General features: G+C 41.0%; 1 protein-coding gene across 1 annotated transcript in view; it reads left to right on the top strand.

Annotated features, from left to right (window-relative positions):
* LOC132825905 (transient receptor potential cation channel subfamily M member 6-like) overlaps window positions 1-25,882 on the top strand; it is a 160,000-nt gene that overhangs the window by 41,034 nt on the left and 93,084 nt on the right. The window contains exons 6-14 of the mRNA XM_060841531.1: window positions 1,537-1,661; window positions 4,029-4,200; window positions 5,154-5,328; window positions 7,607-7,730; window positions 11,820-11,892; window positions 13,713-13,813; window positions 18,924-19,058; window positions 22,480-22,533; window positions 25,236-25,376. Of these exons, the coding sequence (XP_060697514.1) occupies window positions 1,537-1,661; window positions 4,029-4,200; window positions 5,154-5,328; window positions 7,607-7,730; window positions 11,820-11,892; window positions 13,713-13,813; window positions 18,924-19,058; window positions 22,480-22,533; window positions 25,236-25,376 (1,100 nt within the window). The remainder of the gene's footprint in view (window positions 1-1,536; window positions 1,662-4,028; window positions 4,201-5,153; window positions 5,329-7,606; window positions 7,731-11,819; window positions 11,893-13,712; window positions 13,814-18,923; window positions 19,059-22,479; window positions 22,534-25,235; window positions 25,377-25,882) is intronic.

The following is a 25,882-nucleotide window of genomic DNA, read 5'->3' as shown; positions in this document are numbered from 1 at the left end:
GAATAACCAAAGATTACTACTTTTGATATTTTGCTTGCTAGTCTCCTTTCTAGCTCCTTGAAATCTGCCAGGAAGTCCTTTTCCCTCTTTCTACCTATCAATATGGGCCACAATCTCCAGCTGTTTATCTCCTTCTGTCAGAATGCTGAGCAACCACTCGGTAACCACCCTGCCCTTGGCAGAAGGAGGCAACATAGCACTCTGGATTCATGATCTATCTATATCTCTAACTAATTAAAGAATCCTCCATCAATTTTACTTTCCTAAAATACTCTATGCCATCGCATCTGGACAGCTAATTCACCTACAGTGGACCTGTGAACTTAGCTCTGGCTGTAATCCACAGATGAACCATCACTCACAACAATGTTCTGAGTGGAGGCAGTGGAATAGTGGTAATATCATTGGATTATTAATCTGGAACTTCAGGCTAATGTTCTGGGGATATGGATTTGAATCCTTCCATGGTACATGGTGAAAATTGAATTCAATAACAAAAAAAAATCAGGATTTAAAAAAAACTACATCTGAAGTTAAATGTAACTGCTGTCAATTTTTGTAAAGCCCATTGTTCACCACTATCCTTTAGGAAAAGGAAATTAGGAACTCCAGGCCCACAATATGATTGATTCTGAACTGTCCTCTAGGCAATTAGGGGTGGGCAATAAATGCTGGCCTAGCCAGTGCTGTCCACATCCCATGAATTAATTTAAGAAATGGAGTACTTATCATAAAGCAAGATGTATCCAGGGAATGTCTGCACTGCTTTCTTTGTCCTCCTTTGGTGGCTACCGTACTATCTTGGCCTGTATGCCATTAATGTTAATGACCACCTCTAGAAACTCAGAATCCGCGTAGGTCTCAGCCTTGAGAACGTACCACAGTGAAAAGAACTGCTGCTCAAACTCCTCCAATTGGTGATACATCTGAATATGAAGCTCCCAAGTGGAGTGGGATTGTGCATTGCAGGATGGACCCTTTATGAAGTCAATAAACTGAACAGAAATAAAGACTTATTAGGATTTATGTAAATGAATTTAAGTAGTGTTTATGAATTTATTAACTAATTTTAAGTTATGTACATTTAATTCCGATACTGACACAATAAAATCTCCCCATTGCAAAGATCAAAAATTAACATTTTAGTATTTACTAGACAGTCATCTACCTACTGCCTTTTGGACCTGCTTCTGTTTGTGTTGAAGCCCAGTCTCTTCATGCAACTTGCAGATCTCAGGCTTGATTTTACCCCTCATTGCTCCTCCAATTGTCCTGCAGGAAACACAAGTTATTTGGTCATTTATCCCAATATTTCTGACTGGCTGAGCACAACATGTTATTTACAATAGCCTGATGCAGCTCTTTGGGTATTGTTATGACATTACAAGCTGTAAATACATGCAAATTGTTATTGTCTGGTTAATGACTTTTAATTAAATTAAACAGCAACAGTATTCATGTTCTCTCTCTCATATATATATATATATATATATATACACAGTATAATTAACATAGTGTAACTTCTTTTGAAATTAGGAACTTCTAGACATGTTGGAGATGCGATAAAAGACCATACCTCCCCATATTTACGAAAGATCTGCATATTAGGGATTACACCCTGGGGAGTCATTGAAAACCACCGAGATTTGATCGGACAAGATGTAAGTGACCTGTGACTAACCAATCAAAACTTTCCATCTCAAATAATAGAACAGCATTAGTGTTTCACTCTAGTGAAGGTAATGGTTAATGGTGATGTTGCAGGCTTGTAAACCTGTATCCAGGTTACTAAAGTGGCTTCAAATTCCACCATGGCTGATGGTGCAATTTGAACTTATTTAACAAACCTGGAATTAAAATCTATTCTGATGGTGACCATGTAACCATTGGAAAAGCCCATCTGGTTCACTGAGGTGATCTGCTGTCTTTACCTATTCTGGCCTGCACATGGCTCCAGACCACAGCATTGTAACTGGCCTCTGAGATGGCCTGTCAATTTAGTTGTATCAAACCACAATGAAATATAAAAGGACTGCAGGACATTGGCTCAGGCACTGGGAAGTGACAATCGCAAACTCAGTCCTGTTGACACTGCCAAGTGTTTCTCACTATCCTGTGAGTATTTTGTTTGTACCAAAATTGGGACAACTGTCCATCAGACTAGTCGAGCAACAGCATGATCTAGCCACACTCATTGAAGCATCACCATTCTGAGCAGGACAAGTCCACCAGAGTCTGGGAATTGGGGAGCTACCTATGAATCATTTACGTTGACTCTGCATCTCGTGAGTCTCCCAGCACCAGGTAAAACATGGACAAGGAAATATTCTGGTGATTACCAGCTTCTACCCTCACCCCATATCTGATAATTTAGTATTTCTGCATGTTGAACACTGATAGGAATAAACACTGAGAATGGAAAGGGCACAGAATGCTCTTTGGGTGGGGATTTCAATGTCCATCACTTAAAAGAAGCTTGGAAGAACTAATACTCACTGAAATGTTCAAGTCCTATAGGACATAGTTGTTAGATTCTGTTTGTGGTAGGAGGTAATGGAGAACCACCAAGTGAGAAGAAATCTACTTGGGATTTGGGATACCATGCTACAGCTGGAGAAGATGTTGGCAAGGCCACATTTGGAATATTGTGTACAATTCTAATCACCCTGCTATAGGAAGGATGTTACTAAACCGGAAAGGTTGCCAAAAAGATTTACAAGAATATTACTGAGGTTACAAGGAGAGGCTTGATAGGCTGGGACCTTTCTTTCCAGAGGGTGAGAGAAATTAGCTCTATCACATGCTACTTGTTTACCATACAGTTAATTCTGTGTTGTAGGTTCACCAAATTGACAACTCATTTTCAATTATGCCCGGTGCTGCTCCTGGTATGCCACCTTGGACTCTACATGAAATAAAAATTAATCCTTCAGTGTAATTGTAATCACAGGATGGGAGACAAGTCAGGCCTTGAGTTTACAGATTGTGGTCAAATACAATTCTGCTATTGCTGATGCCCACAATGCCTCCTGAATGCTCAGTCCTGAGTTGCTAGATCTGTTCAAAAACTTCCCATTTAACACAATAGTAATGCCGCACAACATGGTGCAGGGAATCCTCAGCATGAAGATGTAACTTGTTCTCTATAAGGGCTGTGCAATGGTCACTCCTATCATCACTGTCTATGGCAGGTAGTTTGGTGAGGACAATGTCAAGTAGATTTTATTTCCCTCTTGTTGGTTCTCTACTACTTCCTACCACAAACAGAATCTAACAACTATATGGAAGTTCTGTATTTAAAATACTTACATCATAAAATTGTTTAGGTGAGCATTTTAGTTAAATGTTTTGTCAACTAACAGACAAGTACCCAAAGATATGCAGATTAAGTGAATTGGCCATGTTAAATTGCCTATAGTGTTCAGGGATGTGTAAGTTAGATGCCTTAGTCAAGGGTAAATGTAGAATGATAGGTAGGAGAATGGGTGTGGGTGGTCTACTCTTCAGAGCTGTTGGGCCAAATGGCCTGTTTCTACACTGTAGGGATTATATTCTAACCCTGAAAGCAAATACAGTAGATAGATAAATTGTTCAATATGGCATTGTTATGTGTTATAAAATTGATTAGATTTTTTTTTTGATTAGATTAGATTACTTACAGTGTGGAAACAGGCCCTTCGGCCCAACAAGTCCACACCGACCCGCCGAAGCACAACCCACCCATACCCCTACATTTACCCCTTACCTAACACTACGGGCAATTTAGCATGGTCAATTCACTTGACCCGCACATCTTTGGACTGTGGGAGGAAACCGGAGCACCCAGAGGAAACCCACGCAGACACGGGGAGAACGTGCAAACTCCACACAGTCAGTCGCCTGAGTCGGGAATTGAACCCGGGTCGCTGGCGCTGTGAGGCAGCAGTGCTAACCACTGTGCCATCTTTATTTTTGCACTATTTATAAGGAGTAAAAGACTAACATTTTCATAATGTTTTAAAGAAGCTTGTATACATGCATTTCCTCAGGTAGTGCGACCCTATCATACACTTGGTAACCCATTGAGCAAGCTGACCAGTTTAAACAGCAAGCACTCGCACTTCATCCTAGTAGATGATGGAACTGTTGGCAAATATGGGAATGAAATGAAGCTGAGAAGGAAGCTGGAAAAATATATTGCACTTCAAAGAATCCATACTCGTAAGTATAAGCTGACAATCACCATCTTTGTGGAGAAGGCGAGTCCTTCCTTTTCTGGGTACATAAAGAATACCTAAGTATAAAGACCCGTTTAATTGGCCTTTGACCCTAAGGAACATCCAATTTCCTGAGTGGAAAGACCAGAAAAATTGAGGTTGCTGGTCCCCTGCTTTATTTATTTATTTTAGAGATTTTTTGTGGAGGATGTTTAGTGGTTTGTGCCAGACCTTCCTGGCCTCATACTTCATTTCATTGTGGCAACAGGTACTGAATTCGCTGCAGCACTGCACATGGAACATGGCAGCACCATAATTGAGCCAAGTTGGTGCAAGGCCAGCCTACATTACTTTACCATTAAATACATGCTGCAACACATTGTGTGCAGTGAAACGTAAAGCCAAAGCTGATTCCAGGCACCTTACCTCTGACAAGAAGTTTTGCCAAAGTTCCAAGTGCAATTAGATGATATTTAATAAGTAAAAGATAGGACATCAGCTGTCCTGACTGTTCCTTCACACACAACAGCAAACAGAGGGAGAGTAACCCTTACACATTCCTACATGGTTGGGTCCACTTTAATCACATGCCCCACCACAGGACAACCTTTGCTAGATGAGGTTTGTATTACAACAAGTTGTTTTATGCTATTAAAGATTAAAATGAGGGCCACTGATATACAATGATTGAATAGCTCTTATTCATTCTTATCAATATTGGATTCTGACATTTGTTGTTTTAGGTATTGAATTCCATGTCTCTTCATTATCCATAGAATGAATTATCTTTATTCCCTATAAAGAAATACTATTTGAGGTATACATGTTGAAATATTTTGTTTTGCTATTTTTAAAGTTGAGTATGCACAGTTTACATGTTTTAAGTTTACTTTCCAAATCAATAGCCTTGTGAGATCTTTTGATACAATTAAGCTTTTCCTTTTTTTCCCAATGTAGGGATGGGCCAAGGTGTTCCTGTGGTGGGACTGGTGATTGAAGGTGGACCTAATGTCATCCTGACCATATGGGAATATGTAAGGGATACTCCCCCTGTGCCTGTTGTTGTATGTGAAGGAACAGGCAGGGCAGCTGATCTTCTATCTTTTACTCATAAACACACTGCAGATGGTGGGTATGTTCCTTGTAAATATGTTATTTCATACACAGGAAATTGCAGGATAGCTGGAGTTCGTATTATTAAAAAAACCCGTTGTTTATGCTATCCGGGTTAGTGTTAGGACTGTGCTATAATTAAATAGGTTAAATCCATTTTTTATTAACATTATGTTCTGAAATTTGTAATGTTGCTTTGGATATTGAATTTCATATCTGTTTGTTATTTGTATCATGAAATCTATATTTAATTGCCCTTGGTCTCTATATAGAGATATTTGATGTATATGTCTTTAAATATTTTATATAGCTTGTTTGAAAGTTGAGAATGCTCAGAAAAGTTGCAAGTTAGATATTTGAGTGGGACTTTTTCTTATCTTCATTCTGCAGTGCTTAAATTGGTTGTGTGCTTGGGGTGGGTGTGAAATGGGACCAGAAGACACCTTCAGTAGAGGCAAATACCTAGTACAACATCAGCATGTAAAACATTCTCAAGCGATGTTTAGCATATTGCAGGAGAATGCAATCTAGACAATTAGGATTACAGAACAACTGAAAAAAAAGTTAAAAAAATTCAGGGATCTGAGCCTGTATCTCTACGTATAGAGATATTAAGTAGAAAGGAAGAACTGTTTGGGGCCAGGAGTCATGGATTCATATCCATTTCAAGTACTCGAGTCATAGAGTCTAAGAGACGTACAGCATGGACACAGACTCTTCAATCCAACTTGTCCATGACAACCAGATCTCCTAGTCCCATTTGCCAGCACTTGGCCCACATCCCTCTAAACCCTTCCTATTCAAATACCCATCCAGATGCCTTTTAAATGCTGTAATTATACCAGCCTCCACCACTTCCTCTGGCAGCTCATTCCATACGCGCACCATCCTCTGTGTGAAAGAGTTGCCCTTTAGGTCCCTTTTATATCTTTCCCCTCTCACCCCAAACCTATGCCCTTTAGTTCTGGAGTCCCATGCCCCAGGGAAAAGATCTTGTCTATTTATCCTATCCATGCCCCTCACGACATTATAAACCTCTATAAGGTCACCCCTCAGGCTCCGATGCTTCAGGGAAAACAGCCCTAGCCTATTCAACCTCTCCCTATAGCTCAGATCCTCCAACCCTGGCAACATCCTTATAAATCTTTTCTGAACCGTTTCAAGTTTCACAACATCCTTCTGATAGGAAGAAGACCAGAATTGCATGCAATATTTCAAAAGTGGCCTAACCAATGTTCTGTACAGCTGCAACATGACCTCCCAACAACTGTACTCAATGCTCTGACCAATAAAGGAAAGCATACCGAATGCCTCCTTCTTTATCCTATCTACCTGCGACTCCACTTTCAAGGAAGTATGACACTACACTTTGTTCAGCAACACTCCCTAGGACCTTACCATTAAATGTAAAAGTCCTGCTAAGATATGCTTTCCCAAAATGCAGCACCTCATTATCTAAATTAACCTGCATCTGCCACTCAGCCCATTGGCCCATCTGATCAAGGTCCTGTTGTAATCTGAGGTAACCTTCTTCGCTGTCCACTACATCTCCAATTTTGGTGTCATCTGTAAACTTACCATCTATACCCCCTGTGTTCACACCCAAATAATTTATATAAATGACGAAAAGCAGTGGACCCAGCACCGATCCTTGTGGCACACCACTGATCACAGGCCTCCAGTCTGAAAAGCAACCCTCCACCATCCCCCTCTGTCTTCTGCCTTTGAGCCAGTTCTCTATCCAAATGGCTAGTTCTCCCTGTATTCCATGACATCTAACTTTGCAAACCCAAACTTTGCTAACTTTCCCATAAGAAACCTTGTCAAACGCCTTACTGAAATCATATAGGTGACGTCTACCATTCTGCCCTCATCAATCCTCTTTGTTACCTCTTCAAAAAAACTCAATCAAGTTAGTGAGACATGATTTGTCATGCACAAAGCCGTGCTGACTATCCATAATCAGTCCTTGCCTTTCCAAATACATGTATATCATGTCCCTCAGGATTCTTTCCAACAACTTGTCCACTACCGATGTCAGGCTCACCAGTCTATGGTTCCCTGGCTTTTCCTAGTTGGCTGTGACAATGATTGGCACCTCCTTGAACTGCAGAATTTCTTGGCACTGTAGCTTATTGACTTCCCAGATCAGCTAAGATCATATTTTAAGAGTTGAGTCCTGCTTGCGCTTAACAAGACTTCTTCAATAGATAGTCTCTTTTAAATAAAGTTCGAACTGAATATTCAGCCATTACCCAAGCGTTTAACAATGGCATTTGTGGCTTCATCTATCACAGGAAATTATATCCTGGCTTGGAAGATGAATTGTTATTAATGATCCAGAAAACCTTTAATTTTGGACAGAAGCAATCAGAACATTTGTTTAAAATTCTTATGGAATGCATGGAGCACAGAGAATCGGTGAGTATGTTCAACTCAGCAGTGAAAATATAGAATGTATTTTCAAAGTTTCTTCGAAGATGGCTGGTGCAAGTGCTTCAATACAAATTTATTTATTTGATACTTGCAGTTAATTTTATTGAAATAACCCTTCAATTCATATGTTTTGGGGTGTTTGTGGAGAAATGTTATAATATAAGCAGCGACAGTTCCCAATATCATTGATATTGGGCTTTTTTACTTGAATCACATAGGAAGGAGAGACTTTACAATGTCTTGGATAATTGATGCAGTGGAATCTCTTCTGTTTCACAGGGTAAATTTCATAAATCTGGTAATAGAGAGCATATATATTTACATATGTGCAAACTTGTCTATGTATAGTTGTTGGTATGTGTCGTGGTCATAGTCATCAAATCATCAATGATGCCTTAAGTAGATTTACTACCAATAACCTTTCTTCTGATTGGTGTTTCGTCTTTCTTCACTGATACCAGGTGTAGAAAGATGCTCACCGTAAATCTTTGGAAGAAGAGAGGTTTGGTCCTTTTGGACAGAATAGGTTTATTGCATAGTACATTATAGCTACATTACATCTGAGTTGCATGGGATTCTTCTGTGTTACTTCAGACCCAACTTAAAGGTAAAATTACTGCTACCTACTAAAGCAATTTAAAAATTAAAGAATAGTTAACTCCGCCCTGGAGCAGCCTTTAGAACCTGATGGGTGGAGCTTATTGTATGATGTCAGTTAACCATTTCAGGTACTGATTGCCTCTTACGATAATTGTTTGGAAGAATTAACATAAAATGGTAGGAATTGTTCTCATGACTGTGGGAGATGTGATAATTTCTGTGGTTGACAAAATTACTTCAATGGCCTGTGCGGACAGAATGAGCATTTGATTTGCTTTCATCAGATTAGAAAGCCTTCCTATATTCTTGGAGGTGTTATCTGTATCTGCCTCTGGGTTAAGTGTGAAATCCTGTAAATCAGAGTGTTCTGATAATGTTGATGAATTAAGCAAATGCTAGAAGTTAAAGGATTAACCTATTTTTGTAATTCAGTATTAAATGTAAAAAGGGGAACATACAGTCATCTCATGCCTGCCCTTGTCCTTATTCATTAATATCTTTGGCTAACAAACACTTACCAATTTCAGGTTTAAAATTAATAATTGTTCAAGTATCAGTTGGTGTTGTGGAATAGAATGGTAAACTTCTACCACTCTGTATGAAGAAAAGGGCTGGACTTTACAGTTTCCTGTCATGCATATTTTCCTGGAGGAGGCACATAAAATATATTGGATGTCCAGTCCCTCTCCCATCTGCCTACCTTGACCTGTTCCCCAATACCAGGGATAGTTAAAGTGCCTGCTACACCAACCAACCTAGTGAGCCCCTTAACTTCCTAACTAATTGGCAGCTAAAGGCCTAACTATCACTACCATAAAACTTTGACAGAAAGGTGCTTTCAGTGCAGTGGTGGTGTACCCACCTCTGAGCCAGGAGATTTGGGTTCAAGGCTTACCCGCCCCAGAGATGTGTAATGACATCTCTGACAAAGCTAGTTTAAAGAAAAACTAAAACACTATGTTGCAGTAGTGGTGTCCCTTCCTCTACGTCTGTTTCAAATCACATCTGCTCCAGAGGTATTCAATAACGTCTCTGAAAAGGGTTGATGAGAAAATATTCAAAATTCTAGACAGTAGCCAGCATCTCAGACTGCAAACCCTATCCTTAAAACTGCTTCTATGAAAAGGCTGAAAGGGAGGACGGGCATTTTAATGAGGGGGGGCCTTGTACATATCAGGGGAAGTTCCCAACAGGTCTCAAAATTCCCATTTTATTCCTCCTCATCTGGCCTCCAGATATCACCCATCCCGAAAGAGTAAGGGCTCTAGGACCACGGAAACACTCTGGGATGATGTCATGGAGCAGATCCTCATTGGCATAAATAGTACAGTGTGAGCAGAGTTAAGAAACAGAAGAAAACATGGAGAGCCAGGCACTTGCCTGCAGCTTACCATATTAATGTTCAAAAGGTGTGAGGGGAAGCTTGTGGAGATAGTCCAACTCGCATCAGATAATAGATTTTATGATGTGGAGGTGCCGGTGTTGGACTGGGGTGGACAAAGTTAAAAAAACACACAACACCAGGTTATGGTCTGATAGGTTTATTTGAAAGCATGAACGTTCAGAAAGCTGCTCCTTCATCAGGTAGCTAGTGGGGCAAGATTATAGGGCACAGAATTTATAAGTAAAAGATTCAAAGTGTCATATAACTGATGTGATGTGTTAGACAAACCAGATGGCTGTTAAGTCTTTCATCACTTAGAATGGGGATGCAGGTTTTGATTTTGTCGAACACATCTCATTCTTAATGTGTTATAAGAAGGTCCGGCTTGGACACAGTTCTGGAGCTTGCCTTCTCTTTGAGCAACCTATCTTGAACCCAAATTCATGGATGTGGGTGTAAAATCATACAACACCACCCAACTCCTTGCATACTAATCCCCTTCCTTAGAGCACATGCCCCCTTCCTGCCGTAAAATTCCATGACCTCTCATTCCAGTAAGCACCTCCCTTCTTTGTGAAAGAGTCTCAGCTGAATCCACTGTGTGTTCTGGTGCTGTTGGGATGACTAGAGCTGGCAGACCCTAGCTCTCAAGTGTAGCCTTCCTGCTCATTGAGAGGTCAGAATACAACCCTGAGCCTGTTTATACTGTCCCAGTGCCTTATTTCTGCAGGACAGGGCTTTTCAATTTTGCCATTTGGAACCTAATGGTTTTCTGGGAATTAAGGGAGGGAATGGGATATGGAAAGTATCCCTGTTAAGACCAGTTGATGTTGTTGAGAGTGGAAATTTACACCAATCCAAACAGGAGTTGGCCTGAGGTATTAGGGATTTTAAAATTGGCAGGCTGGGAATATCATTTAACTGTCTCCATTGGAATTTTTCAGCAGCAATGTATGAGGCGGTGTTGGGCGGTGGGATGGTGGGGTAGTGGGACGGTGCGGCGGTGGGGTAGCGGGATGGTGGGGCAGTAGGGTAATGGGACAGTGGGACAGAGGGGCGGTGGGGCTCAAGGAAAACGTTGGACTGCTGGTCTGCCCTTGGGCCAATTGAGGCATCATAGGAAGCCGCAAAATACCATCTCAAGGGCTTTCTCTCACCACTGCTGGTAATAAGAGAACTCATGCAACATAGTAAGGCTGACAGATGTATCCTGGAGACGTTGTTGAGGCTGAGGAAGTATTTTCTATTTGGGTAACATGCCCTCAATGCAGGTACTGCCCAGTTTCATATGTCTCACCCCGAGCCTTCAGAATCCTGTTCCTACGTAAGATCAGCAATTTCCAGAACTAATTGCCTCAGGGAATAGGTTTCAGTCCCAGCAGTGGGTCACTGTTCTCTGTGGAACAGCAGACAGGAATTCCTCCTGGATAAAGTGGAGGTCTTGCCCTGAAACAATTAACAGTCCAGCGCTTACAAAATCAACTTGCAATTCCTGGAAGGTAGGAAGTGGGTTTACCTTTGACTTTTAATTGGTTTTAATTTCACTCCTGATTCCTCAACCAGAGGAAAAAAAATTTCTCCCCTTCCAAGCTATTTGATTACCTTGAATGTATCCAAGTGCCCTGTTATAACTTCTTTAAAATAACTTCCGATGTTTTCCTTAACAGATATGAAGTTAACTGAATATTTTTGCTTTGTGTCTCCTTCCTTTTCTAAATAAAGGAGGTACATTTTCAGTCCCACTTCCAGTCTGATGGGACTGAAGCAAAGGAGATTTGGAAAATTCAAACCAATGCATGATTTATCTTCTGATGTGAGGGCTGAATAACCTACCCTCGCTCCTTTGAGTCAATAAAGCTGGAAATCTCAGCAATGCAGAAAGACCATCTGATTGGTGAAGTGTATCACAAAATGAACCCTCAGTAGGAGGAAGGAAGAAAATTGGTAATGAAAAGAGAGATAAAAAATAATGGGGATTCAAAATAGCTACAAAATAAAAGAAAATAAAGATTCAGATAAAACTTCCACGTTATGATTGTGCATGAATGTATGTGGAAGGATAACAATTTCATTTTCTTTCTTGAAAATAGATTACAATTTTTGATGCCGACTCCGAAGAACAACAGGACATTGACTTGGCAATATTAACTGCTCTCCTTAAAGGTAGTCTATTGCATATAAATTAACAAGGAGGGAGGGGGAATCACGTCAGGGTCTGAATGATGTGAGATTTAGGGTAGTGTCGTAAGAGAAATCTGGCAAGACAATCTTGACGTTGGCATCATCTAGCTCTATCTTTTATAAAGTGGTGAGGCGAGTTTCTCACTGGACAGTGGCAAGTTTCCAATTAAAGGAGAGTAATAACTTGTTAAATACCTTATTAACATCGCAACACACCTCACTAATACTCAGCTTCCCATTTTACCAAAAGTGCAAAACAGGTTAGATGTCAAAAAAATCTTGACACGTAAATCAGAGTGGGGGCTCAGTGACTTCAGCTTCCCACTTGCACTCAAAGACCTCCATGCCAGCCTCTGGGCACCAAAATCTCAGGGTGCACTCAATCCCACAAAACCCATGTCCACAGACATTGTCGTCTGACAGGTTACATCCCTTAGAACCCTCATGGCACATCTCCAATCCACTTACAGGATGCTTCTGTACTTCAGTGCAGCACCTTTCGGACTGCAGCAAGGACACTGTCGCTGCAAGGACACTGCAGGCTCAGAGACATGCTCCCAGGTCATGAATTGGAGCAGGCTACATCTTGAGGCTCTTCACTCAGTGTAATAGAACTCACTCACTCTGAGTCAAACTGAATGTTCACAGCATCCCTGCTTGCATCACCTTTCCTTGACTTTTTGTGTTTGCTCCCTCAGCCAGAGATATCAGGCTCATCTTGCTGCTGTTTTGACTTGTCATTTAGCTCTGAAACAGAAGCTGGGAGCTGACCATGTTGTCAGCACGCATCAGTCATGTTAAAGGGGGGGGGGGGGGGTGGTTTCTGGCACAGTTAGTCAAGGACAACCCTTGATACCAGTCCAGATGCTTGGACATGGTTAGTCAAGCACCCATGGCAGTCAGAGTCAGAATTCTCTTCACATAAGGGGTGAGGAGTTGAATGTTTGAATGCTGACTGCCTGTCTTGACACTTTTTTGCCCTATTTAGGACTGATTTCCTCCTGGAATGAGAGAGATGCAGCAAACAGGGAGATGAAAGCGAGTGGCACAGCTATTATTTTAGGCGCGTGTGAGGAGGTATCCTGAGCGAGTGACTAGACAGCATTGAGGGCAATTTGCTGTGTTCAGGATTGGGGTGAGTGAGTGAAGGAGTATGGTTCAGGCAATAGTAAAAGCATGAATTTTGATGGGAGGTGGGCGCAGTAGACAGATTGAGTGTGAGGTATAAGAAAGAAGATGGTGGCACCTACACTGACAGAGGTTGTTGACCTCCTTCTTGTAATGTTTTACTCTTCTACCAAGGGTGGTGATCACTCAGTAGGCTAGCATGGACTGCTTTCATGACCTCCCCTACTGTTCACAGGGGTGGTGTAAATCCCTTGTCCGCACTACTCTATCCATCAGGACCACCCAGCCCCTGCCCTGAAGGTGTGGCACTGATTCCTCCTGACTTCCATGTTCAGGGCAACTGTGCAGAGAATTACCGAGCTTGTCCAGGTGCTCAATGGTCTTTTCGAGATGACCCAGGCACAATAGGTGCCAATCTTCTGCCAGATATCAGCTGAGTGGCGAGTTGTTTTGGGAACTGCATGTGCTAAGATGGGGATAGAGTTAGGTATGAAAGACACTTAAGGAGTGAGTAGGCAATTAAAGAGACCAGTTTGGTATGATACAATGAGAAATCTCGCCAGATCTTGTGGAGAAAATCCTTTCTGGAAGTCCAAAGCAACTTGTACTTAGCCAACAAAAGGTAAGATCGCTTTCTTCATAGGAATCTAATTTCATTCTTTTTGTTTCCTAAGGTACCAGTACTTCTGCATCAGATCAGCTAAGTTTGGCTTTGGCATGGGACAGAGTAGACATTGCAAAGAAAAACATCTTGGTTTATGGACAACATTGGAAGGTACTCAATATTTTAATAATATAATCAAATATTGAGGTCCCCACTAACATGGATGTGGGTCTTCAGCCAATTCAATTCACTTTATATTATATCAAGAGCCAGCTGAAGGCACTGGACACTAATCAAGGCTTGGTAGTATTTCGGAATAGTGCTGAAAATTTGTGCTACAGAACTAACAGTACTTAGTTCTTTGTTGACAGTAGCAGGACAGGTTGAGAAATAAGTGCATAAGCTGCTTTGGGTCCTTGAGCTTTATATAGAGAAGCAGAGAGTACAGAAGGAAAGAATTTATGTTGAATATTTATAAAACACTGGGTCAATGTTAGTTTGTGATTTGAACCAACCATCAAAGTTGTTCCACTGACAGATTAGAAAATTGTCCAATTATGTCCTGTACACAAAATGCAGGATAGATCCAATCCAGCCATATCAGTCTACTCTTGATCATCATAAAAGTGATAGAAGGGGTCATCATCAGTATTATCAAGTGGCACAAACTCCAAGATGTGAGCTGAGATTGTTTGCCCTTGACATCAAGGCAGCATTTAACCGAATGTGGTATCAAGGAGCTTTAGCAAAACTGTAATCAGTGGAACTCGGGGAAAACTCCTCAGTTGTTGGAAGACGGTTGTGGCTTTTGGGGGGTTAGTCATCTCAGGCCTACGACATTGCTGCAGGAATTTAAGTAAATCATTAATAATTATTAGGAAACTGCTAGATTGTCATGAAAAAACGATATGGTTTACTAATGCCCTTCAAGGGAGTAAATCTGCCATCATACTCCCTCTGGGCAACATGTAACTTCAAACACACAGCCACATAGTTGACTCATTGCATTCTGAATTGGCATGGCAAACCAATGAGTTTTATCAAACATGCGCAGGATAAATTATAAATGTACCTACCTTGTGGGGAAGTGATGGCCTAGTAGTATTGTTGCTAGATCTAGTAATCCAAACACCTGTAATGTTCTATGGACCCGGCTTTGAATCCCATCATGGAGATAATGATTTGAAATAATTATGCAGGAGTTCCTCAGATTGGTGTCCTAGGCCCAATCATGTTAAGCTTCTTCATCAATGGTCTTCCCTCCATCTTGTTGGTGTTTGTTGATTATTGCAAATGTTCAGCACCATTCCTGGCCCCTCAGATACTAAAGCAGTCCATGCTCATATGCAGCAAGACCTGGTCAATATTCGGCCTTGGGCTGATAAATGGCAAGTAACACTCACACCACATAAGCGCCGTCTCTGACAAGTGAGAATCTAAACCTTGCCTCTTGACATTGAGTGTCATTATCATAGCTGAATTTGCCACTGACAACATCCTGGGGGATTACTGTTGATCAGAAACTGAACTGGATTAGCCATATAATTACAGTGGCTACAAGAGTAGGTCAGAAGCTGGGATTTCTGTGGTGAGTAACTTACTTCCTGAATCCTCGAACTCTGCCCACCATCTACAAGGTACAAGTAAAGAGTATGATGGAGTTGTCCCTTGCTTGGATGATGTAGCTCCAACAACACTCATGAAGCTTGACTCCATCCTGGTCAGAGCAGTCCACATGATTCATATCCTGTCTAACACCATCAGCATTCTCTGCCTTCATCATCGACATACAATGGCAGTAATGTGTACTATCTAAAAGATGCACTGTGACAACTCACCAAGGTTCCTTAGATAGTAGCTTTCAATCCCATGACCTCTACTATCCAGAAGAACAAGAGTCGTAGATACATGGGAAGACTACCAGTTGTACATTCCAGTTCAAACTACATAACATCCCAAAACAGAACTGTATTGCCATTCCCTTACTGTCACTGGATCAAAATCATTGCACTCCCTACCAGCAATATGGGTATACCTGCACTGCATGAACTGCAATGGTTCAAGAAGGCAGTTCATCACCACGTTCTCAAGAACAGTTAGGCGTGGACTGTAAATGTTGGTCTAGTCAGTGACGCCCATGACAGCTGGCATTTCATACAGCACAATACCAACTACAAAAGGCTCAAATCTCTATTATGCCTGAGGAAGACTTGGTATAGGGCCGTCTTGTGGGTCCTGACCTCTAAGCATGAGATCTGAGTTCGAGTCCTGCTCTGGGACTTGATGGCCAAGGGATGAACTGATTGACTGTCATCCTACAAATCATTCCAATATGCCTATGACATGCAATCAGAATGGAATGCCTCCTGATCAGCTAGAACCAGCAGTAGTGCAACAGCCACATTTATATAATCCATGTGCACATTTCTGTCATGGTTTGAACTCTGTGCCAAACATCCTCTTTGCTTTTGGTGACTTCCAGAAAGACAATTGAGACCTTGCTTCTCGCCCTAAGTACTGAGTCACTGCAGAAGATGTGATTTGGCAACTCAAATTATTGAGAGTGCTACCTGGAGAAGAAAATATACTTTTATTATTAGATAATTTAGTTCACAATCCATCTGCACTCTGAAATTTGGCCCCTTGTTATAAAACTGGCAGAAGCCTTGGGAAAATGGCTGATTTGGTTGGATAAGTAACTGCAGGTGAAATATTTGTTGAGCTAAGGGCCAGAGAATCAATGCTTGGGATTAATTGGATAGTCTTTTCAAACACAGGCAATTATACACTGTTAAAATCGCTCAACCTCATTAGGTTCCATGACTTTATGATAATCTGGGTACTGAGAAACAGCCCTTCATCAGGAATCACAGGAAATTCGACGTTTTGGGCCAGAGCCCTTCATCAGGAATTTCGGGCTCTGGCCCGAAACGTCGAATTTCCTGTTCCTTGGATGCTGCCTAACCTGCTGTGCTTTAACCAGCAACACATTTTCAGCTCTGATCTCCAGCATCTGCAGACCTCACTTTTTACTCGTACATTCAGGCTATTGACCCTGCTTCACCATTTAACAAAGACATAGCTGATTCAACGCTTAAATGCTTTTTACGAACATTATCCCCATTACCTTTTAGTCTTATTGATGATCAAAACGTTTTTCAAAATATACTTGAAGACTGAGCTTCCAGAACCCTCTGGGGTAGGGATACTCAAAGTTCTTTTTATAAATATTGCTTGACCACTTAAAGGAAAAGACTGCAAGTTTAACATGCCTATTCAAATTACCACACCTGTGAATTCTCCAATTACTAATTTTCTGTACAAAACTCTCAATGGTAAGAAAATGTCTTGATTCACAGTTCCCTGAGTACAGCCTGTACTATGCTAATTGCCCAACTCTCAGTCTTTTGTGGAAGTCTACAACATTGAGGCAAAAATCATATTGTGGATCAGTGGTTTAGTTATCGCCAAGGTCATACTTACCTAATGAGTACAGTGTAAAATAATTCGGAACAGTCAGTGTGTACAATTAGCAACATTTTCTTTCAAAGGAAAACTTTTATTGTGTTCATTGACTTCTGCATAGAAAAGCACTATGAGGACTCTGCAATGGTTGGTGATTTCAGCTAAACTGTGTGAAATGTTTTCCTTTCCATCCAATCACATGACAGGGACCATTAACTACTTAACTGGTTAACCTTTATTCTTCAATTTATGTTGTAAAAATAAAAAGATTTACAATTATAGGGTTCTTGAAACTACAGCGTTCAAATCTGTTCTACATTATTTTCTCCTCCTGAACAGAAAGCACTGTTTGGATAGATTCTGGATGGATAGATTTCTACAAGTTCCAAAACACCTTTTTCAACTATATCTATTTGTCTATTATTAATGCACAATGGAGCAGAGTACATCTCTAATCAGCCTCAATGCTTCAGACCCTTATCCACGTTTGAGAGCAAAGGCATTTACATGGAGGGAGGTTGGCTGTGATACCTGCAAAGAGATTTCATGTGCTCCTCAGGGTTCCACAAGAATATTGCGGGCTGTGATCAGTTGCTTCCTGATGCTTCTCTCATCCTCAGTACTACCTGCTTGTAGACTTGCTTGATCTCCGGGCTGGCCCAGAGTCTGTGAGCTACTTAAGAAACAAAGATTTTCAGAGGTCTGACCCTCAAAATGGCTTTGGCATCTTGTTGCAGGAACAGGTAAGTATTCTGTACAGTATCCCGACCCCTTTCCATTGCTGGATCTTGAGTTGGAGATTGTGTTTGGGAACAATTCTGCTCCCCCAATGGCCCGCCTCACCTCATGGATGTCCAGACTTCAGCTGCTGGATCTGTTTGAAGTCTATCCTATTCAGCACGGTCGTAATACCACACAATGCAATAGAGGGTATCCTCAATGTGCAAGGCTAGGGGGCATGGGTGCGGGATGGGGGTAGCGTGGGCATGGTCAGTTGTAATCAGCAGAAATTTTCCTTACCGATGTTTAACCTGAAGTCATGAGACTTCATGGGGTCTGGAGTCAATATTAAAGACTTCAGAGACAGCTGCCTCTTGACTGTATGCCACTGTATCACCCATCTTTGTTGAATTTGACCTGTAGCTGGGACAGGACATACCCAGAGTTGGTGATGGTGTTACCTATGATACTGTTTGTCAGGTACAGTTCAGGAAGTATGACTATGTCTGTCTGTTGCTTGACTAATCTGTGAGGTAGCTCTCCTAATTCTGGTATTGGCCCCTGACTTTGCAGGACCAAAAGGGCTGAGCTTGTTGTTGTTTCTGATGCCAGTTTGTCCACTTTTATTCCTTTGAGAGATTTTAGGTAATTTAATCCAACTGAATGGCTTGCTAGGCCATTGCAGAAGATAGTTAAGAGTCAACCACATTTCTGCAGATCTAGAGTTACATGTAGGTCAGACCAGTTGAGGATGAACATTTACTTTATTCAGGGAAGTATAAGACATTAGTTAATTAGATGGTTTTTTTAATGATATGGTTTTATGGTCATCATTAACATTTTAATTCTTGCACCTGCCTTGGTGGGATTTGAACCCAGATCACCAGAGTATTAGGTAGGTCTATGGATTATTAGGCTAGTGACAATATTCCTCCAATAAAGCATTTTTTTAATGCATTTGTGTTTAAGCCATGCGATAGATTTACTTTGATAAGACTGCTGATGATTTCAATTGAAATCCATTCAAGTGCAGTTCATTAGTATTAATAGTGAGAAATTGGATTCTGAAAATATGTTTTATTTGATTATACTGTAGGTGGGAGCCTTGGAACAGGCCATGCTTGATGCTCTGGTAATGGATCGCGTGGATTTTGTGAAACTGCTGATTGAGAATGGTGTGAGCATGCATCGCTTTCTCACCATCTCCACACTTGAGGAACTCTACAACACGGTTTGCACATCATTTAGATACTTTTAATCCAAGTTTACATGCTATCAATAACATTGATTTGTATAGCAGTGCCACAGCACAACGTTAATAGCTGCTATACACACATGTCTGGTCCAAGTAAATGCTTTGCATGTAGATTGTTCAAGGCAACTCACAAGTCTTGAAATAAGATGGATATTTGAAAAACTGTCCAATTCAGTGGTTCCCACTATTTCACCTTCTCCCAGCTAACGCTATTGGAATTAATAAATTTGTAAAAAGTATTTTTCAATCCTCCTTCACCTGATTTTTGTTCTTTTTTTTCTCTAGTTATGCATTTTGCATTTTTACCTCCGCCCGCTCCTATTGCTGCAGAAGTTTGACTTTTCACCTCTCTCACTTCTGGCTACCTCATATCCTTTATTCCTTTTCACTCTCCATTTCGACTTTCCCTTTTTCTCTTCTAAACCTTTCCTAAATTGCTGATCAATAGTTTGCTTTTGCCCTCCTCAGAACTGAGGGAAGTTCAGAAAGCTGGAAGCATTCCTCAGTCAACCAGAGAGTAGGACTTCACAACAGAAATCATGCGTAGCAGATAATTTGCAATTTTGACTGACAGCATATTGGTCAGGCTTGGAAATGTAAATTAAAAACAGAAAATGTTCAAGCAACATCCATGCAGAAAGAATTAAAAAAACACTTATCAAGCCAAGTCTTTGCATGAACTGTGGCCATGCCTGAAACAGATTCGTAAACTTGAGGTGAAATCTTACAGGGGTTTGTGGGACATAGGCTATCATGGGGTTTGTGGCAGAATTCAGACAAGACTCCACTGAGGCCTATCTCAATGTTTGGAGTATCTCCATTTTTTACACTTTTCGGCAAGCAGTGTGGTGAGTTTCTCACTGCGCACCAGTGAGTTGTCAAATAATGATGGTTATTGCATTTAATATCTTTTTGACAGCTCAGGTCACCTCATCATTTTTCAGCTTCTTCTGTTGCCATACACACAAAGCAACCTAGATATCAAGAAAACGTGACTTGGAAATCAGAGCTAGTTCAGTTCATTGCTTTCTACGAATGACCTCCATGTTGGATGTCTACAGAAATTGGCATGTGATATTTGCTACTTTCAAAGAAGCTTCATGACATTACTCTGATTAATTTTGAGGACGCTTTTGCGCTTCAGACTGTCCCAGCAACTATCATTGTATTGCAGCTGCTGCTGGGACACTGCACAACCAAAGACATGCACTGTGAACTGGACCAGGCTGTATCTTCGGGCTTTGCGCTTTGCACTATAGCATACGTACGTTCTTAACATACCTGGAAGTTCAGAGCATCCCTGCCTTATATTGCCTTGCCTTGGCTTTTTGTCCTTTACCCCTTCAATCAGAAAAGCAAGGCCTATATTGCTGAGTTGCCTTTCTGTTGAGGGCAGACACTAAACCAGTAGCTTATCATGGTTGTTAGCAGATGTTAGTTAGGCTAAGAGACCACTCAGTGGGTGCTGGCATAGAGAGCTAATGGCAACCTCCACTATCAGTCCAGGAACTTGGAAGAGTCGTTATGTCAGCTACTTGGGGCAGTCAGATTCAGGGTGCTGTCCACATAGTCCCCATCCACCAGGATCTCCAGGTTTTTGCTCACACGGCAAGGCACTAATTTCCTCAAGTTCTATGGTCAGAACAAATGTGAGGAACCATGCAGGGCATCTCTAAACTGATTATGCTTGTCCGGATGTGGCTCATGTGCAAAGAATGGCTGTGGATTCCAGGATATCCACTGAATGGTGAGCTGTTCTCGGAAGGGTGCATGGTCAGGTGGGATCAGAATTGGACATGAGGAATGCCATGGCACAAAATAGTTTTTAATGAGGCAATTTTGGTAGGGTATAGAGAGTTAACCCATGAGGCCATGTGGCAAAAATCCTTCCAAAAAATTCAGTACAACTTGAACTTAGCCAAAAAAATGTAAGATTCAGCTGTTGGTATTGGATTTGACCTCCTAGCAAGCTTCTGATCACACATTTGCCTATCGTTAAGGTGAACTATCTCCCTTCAGTGTGGTTGTTTGGCTCACTTTCATCTGGTAGTGAAGTCCCCATCCATTGTTTGGTCACCTCCGCACTTGATTTTCCAATGCATTCCCATCCAGCCTTCCATGTTCTACCCATCAAAAACTTGGAGTCATCCAAATCTCTGCTGTCACATTCTAAATCCTGCTCTTTTTGGCTAAGCAACAGCTCAATTTAAAATTCCGATCTTTGGTTTCAAATATCACCGCTCTCTATGTCTGGAATCTCCTTCAGCCCCATAGCTGTCTGACATATCTGCACTCATCTGATTCACATATGCTAAGCTCTCCTTCTTCAGCACTCTGGCATTAGTGGCCATGTCTTCAACTACTACATCCTAAGCTCAGGGAAAGTTCTCTAAATCTCTCTATCTTCCTTTTCTGCTTGAAGGCATTCCTTAAATTGACTTCTTTGACATGAGCTTGGGTAACCTGACTGAATATCTTCAAATATTACTTTGTAACACTTCTGTGACTCACCTTGGAATGTTTCAGTACAAAGGTGCTACAGGAAAACAAGTTATGGTTTTGTTGACAAATTAATCATAGTTTATGATTCTATCTTTTCAGAAATTTCAAGAGTGGGAAACGTGCTGAGCTAACTGTCCTGCCTCCAATTTATCAAGTTCATTTTTGGATGTGTGACAATTCTGTCAAGCCCACATTTATTTCAATTTCACAGTTTCCCTGATAATGTAGTGATGCATCTTTTTTTAACATGCTTTATTGCTCATGGTGATGCTGCCCAAACAATGCTGTTAAGCAAGGAGTGCTATGAATTTTACCTAGCGACGATGAAAGAATGGCAATATGGGGTAAACTTAATGTTGGCTGGTAATCAGTGTAAAAGGAAATGTGGTGGAGTATAAAGTGGGCTGTCAATTCACTGCAGCACATTTTGTACCCAACATAAGAGGAGTTTCACCTCCTCTGTGTCCAAATTGGAATGTTATATGACTTGAAGTTGGTGATGTTCCTGTTATCTTACTGCTTTAGCTTTGGTGATTGAGGTTACAGAGCTGGGAGATATAATCCTAATAAGTTTGGCAAGTTGCTTCAGTGCATCTTAAAGACTCATCTGTATGAAAACCATAAACTGCCAAAAGGGAGCTGGTCACTGACACCAGTGGCAGTTGTGATGATCAGGTGAACTGGTCAGGTCTGAGTGGTGTACGGCTGTTGTTGTGCCTATACACATCCAGGTCAATGTGTGAGTTCTGACGTCTGCCTGAATTGACCCTTGCAGATGAGGGTGAAAGATAAATATCTGGACCGTGCTGAGATGGATGTTAGTCTTTTATAGTATTTTTATCTGCACTCTGATTGAAAATGTTTTGACTTATCAAATCAATGATTCCCTCAACAGAAACAAGGTCCAACTAATCTTCTGTTGCACCATCTGGTTCGAGACATGAAACAGGTAAAAATGACTGACAGCATAAGCAGTGTAGTTAAGGGTCTTTATGAGAGAGACCAGCACTACCACCTCATCACTACCACCCCCATCACCACCAAGAAAGGCACCCAGATCAATTGCCAGTCAGGCATATGAAATGGTCACCTGGTGGGCTTCTCAATCAGTCACTTTCTGGGATAGTGATGCTTCATCTTGCCTGAAGCTGTCAGCTAATCAGAGGCCAGTAGCCTTTGTGAGCAGCAGCACCTTTTCAGAGGGTAAGGCTGTTGGCTGCACAGCAGCACTGAATACCAGGGGAATGGGAAAATTGGGTACACTTTGTCGAGGAGGGAATTACAGAGTAATGTTGTGGAAAGAGAGGGCACTTGAAGGTCAGGGTTGGATGGTAGCTATCAGCTGCCACCCCTTGTCCCACCAACTGTGCTCCAAGTCACTTCTAGATTGGGGTAAATCGAGGCCCCTCTATTGAGAAAACTTCTATTTTTCTTGTCAGTCGAGGGAACAATCAATTGAGCTAGTGATGGGATGAAGCTCTTAAGTGGTTGTTAATTGACCACTTAAGGGCTTTAATTGGGGCAAGTCAAGAAGGTTGGAACATGGGTCTTCTTACTCAGAACTTAATTCCTGAAGTAGTGGGAAGGGGAGTGAGTATCTTTCACGTGATCATTTGCCCATCCCATTAACCTCTCTGCCACTTCTTGGGAGGGAGAGATCACTTTGTTAATCTGTAAATCATTGCTGGATTGGTTTTCAATTCTACAGAATTGTATGACTCAGGGATGGTTGACATAATTATAATTTCCTTTAGACATATAATGCCTATCAGCAAATCCTTTACTCAAGCTAGTGTTTTCCTCTAATAATTTCCTTCCTTCCTTCTTTATTGAGAGAAAACTAGTTCCATGTAACCATAACAGCATAGCAACAGAAGCAAGTTATGGTCAGTCTGCTCTAACACGTGTTTCATTAATGTGAATTAGCTGGAACGTGATTGATGAATTGTGGACACTGTTTCTAAAGCACAAACTTTCAAAATATGTGTTGACTGTAACAAACTTTAACCACTGATTCTTAAGCAATTTTTCTATAATGTGGGGGTGCATAAGAACACAACCATTGCGTTATAGAAGAACCATCTGTACTCAGCTTCTTGGGCCTGACATTCTGTGGCTAGCTCTAAACCAATTTTCTTTGCAGCATTTCCCACCAGAAGACAGTTTCTCTCCAACTAAATTGGGAACCTTGGTTAGTGGGTAGTGTGTGGAGCTACCTCACACTGCCAACATTGTTTTTTGCAATTCTTTTCAATTGAAAGCTCTTGCAATCTGTTTTGTTTATCTAGCTAATTTACTGTCATCCTTTTTTTTTCTCTCTTCACCAATTTTGCTGATGCTTTGCTATTTTTTTAAATCTTCATAATTCTCACACTTTTGACTCTTTTTGGCGATATAATAAACTTTTTAATATCCAAAACCATCTTTAATTTCAACTTTTCACTATGGTTATAGTACTTCACTAATAGAGCTCTTAGAATGTTTGAAATGTAAAAACTTTGTGAATCAAGGACTGAACCTTCAAGTGTTTCCTATTATGAGGACACAATTGAATGAGTAATCCAGAGGCTCAGGCTGAAGCTCTGAGCACATGTCTTCAGTGCCATAACAGGAGATGGACTTTAAAATCAACGAATGAGCCTGGAATTATAAAGCTAGATTCAGTAATGGTCACAAGGACATCAATGCTGATTCTTGGGAAAAAAAATCATCTGGTTCAGTAATGTCCCTTCGGGAAGGAAATCTAATGTGAGTTTGGACCCACAGCAATTGCATTGACTTTTAACTGCTCTCTGAAACTGCCTGGCAAGTAACATAGGAGAAAGTGAGGACTGCAGATGCTGGAGCTCAGAGTTGCGAGTGTTGTGCTGGAAAAGCACAATGGGTCAGGCACCTGATGAAGGGCTTATGCCCAAAACAGTGATTCTCCTGCTCCTTGGATGCTGCCTGACCTGCTGTGCTTTTCCAGCACTACTCTCAGACAAGTAACTTAGTTCAAGAGCATTTCAGGATGAGCCACAAGTGCTGGCCTTGCCAATGATGAAAGAATGAAAACAAAACTCTTAATTTAATTCATCCACTGACTAGAGCAAACTTTTTCCACGTGAGCATAATTTGCCTTAAATTTTAGGACTCAAGTTTCAAACTTAATTGAGGCAATCTCGCACTCAATATAAAATGCTGACTCTTCCACCCAGGCTCATTTCTTGCAAGGTTATTAGTAATCCTGTGTCATTGCACAATTATACATTCAAAAAAATTCCTGACTGACTTTGTAGTACAGAACTTGAATATTGCTGAAAAGAAAGGAATATTGTGGAAGATTTTGGTCTCCTATTGAAAAGGACAAGATGCAATAATACCAAATTCCAAATTATCACAACATTTGATTGGTTCACAGGTCAACTCTGGTTGGCCAAGGAGTTGCCATGAAAAACTCTGTTGGGAACTGTAGGCTCAGCATGCTTCCACATAACTTATGTATGGGGATTGAACATATTCTTTGCTTGAATAATTATTAAAAAGTTAAACTAGAACTTAAACTGAAAGAAGTCCCATCAATAAGAAATGACAGGATTGAGGAGAACTTCTCAGCACAAATAAAATTGCATGTATTATATTGAGAATTCTGATGCAAACTTCTGTTCCTAGAGCAACCTCCCTCCTGGCTACAAAGTCACTTTGATTGACATTGGATTGGTGATGGAATACCTGGTAGGAGGTGCTTACAGAAGCCTCTATACACGGAAATCCTTCAGACTCCTATATAATAGCCTCTACAGACAACACAAGGTAAGGACCAATTAGATGCTCTCATGTCTGATGGGCATAGTCTCATTATGTTTTGGTTGAATCCCATTGGATCATTAAATGCCATGAAGCTAATATTATTCTAAATATTGGGCCAGGTATTTAGATAGTCAGGGAGTCAGAGTAGCAGTAGTTGCACATCAGGACCAAGTAAAATCCCCATGAAGCAGACTCTTTGGGAATTGCCTTGAAAATTAACATTTTTGGTGGAATAGTCTGTAAAGAATTCTTAACATTAGAAATTTTGGAGAGTGCTGACTTGCTTAATCTTTACATTTAACCTGGAAATGTTACAGAATCAAAACACTCCTCTAATTCCTGCGTAACTATTATACTGATGTCCCAGCTCACCACTGATCTCTGAACTATGCCACCCAGACATTACCTCACCCAGATCCCAACTTCAGTCTATCTCTGCCTCTGATCTGATTGGATTTGACCTTGCCTGACCCAACAATCACATCCCTGACCCCAAATCTACAGTCCAA

The sequence above is a fragment of the Hemiscyllium ocellatum genome, chromosome 2, assembly GCF_020745735.1.
Source record: "Hemiscyllium ocellatum isolate sHemOce1 chromosome 2, sHemOce1.pat.X.cur, whole genome shotgun sequence".
In the NCBI taxonomy this organism is placed as follows: domain Eukaryota; kingdom Metazoa; phylum Chordata; class Chondrichthyes; order Orectolobiformes; family Hemiscylliidae; genus Hemiscyllium; species Hemiscyllium ocellatum.
The sequence above is the reverse complement of the archived record's forward strand: the minus strand, read 5'-3'. Positions and strand labels throughout refer to the sequence as shown.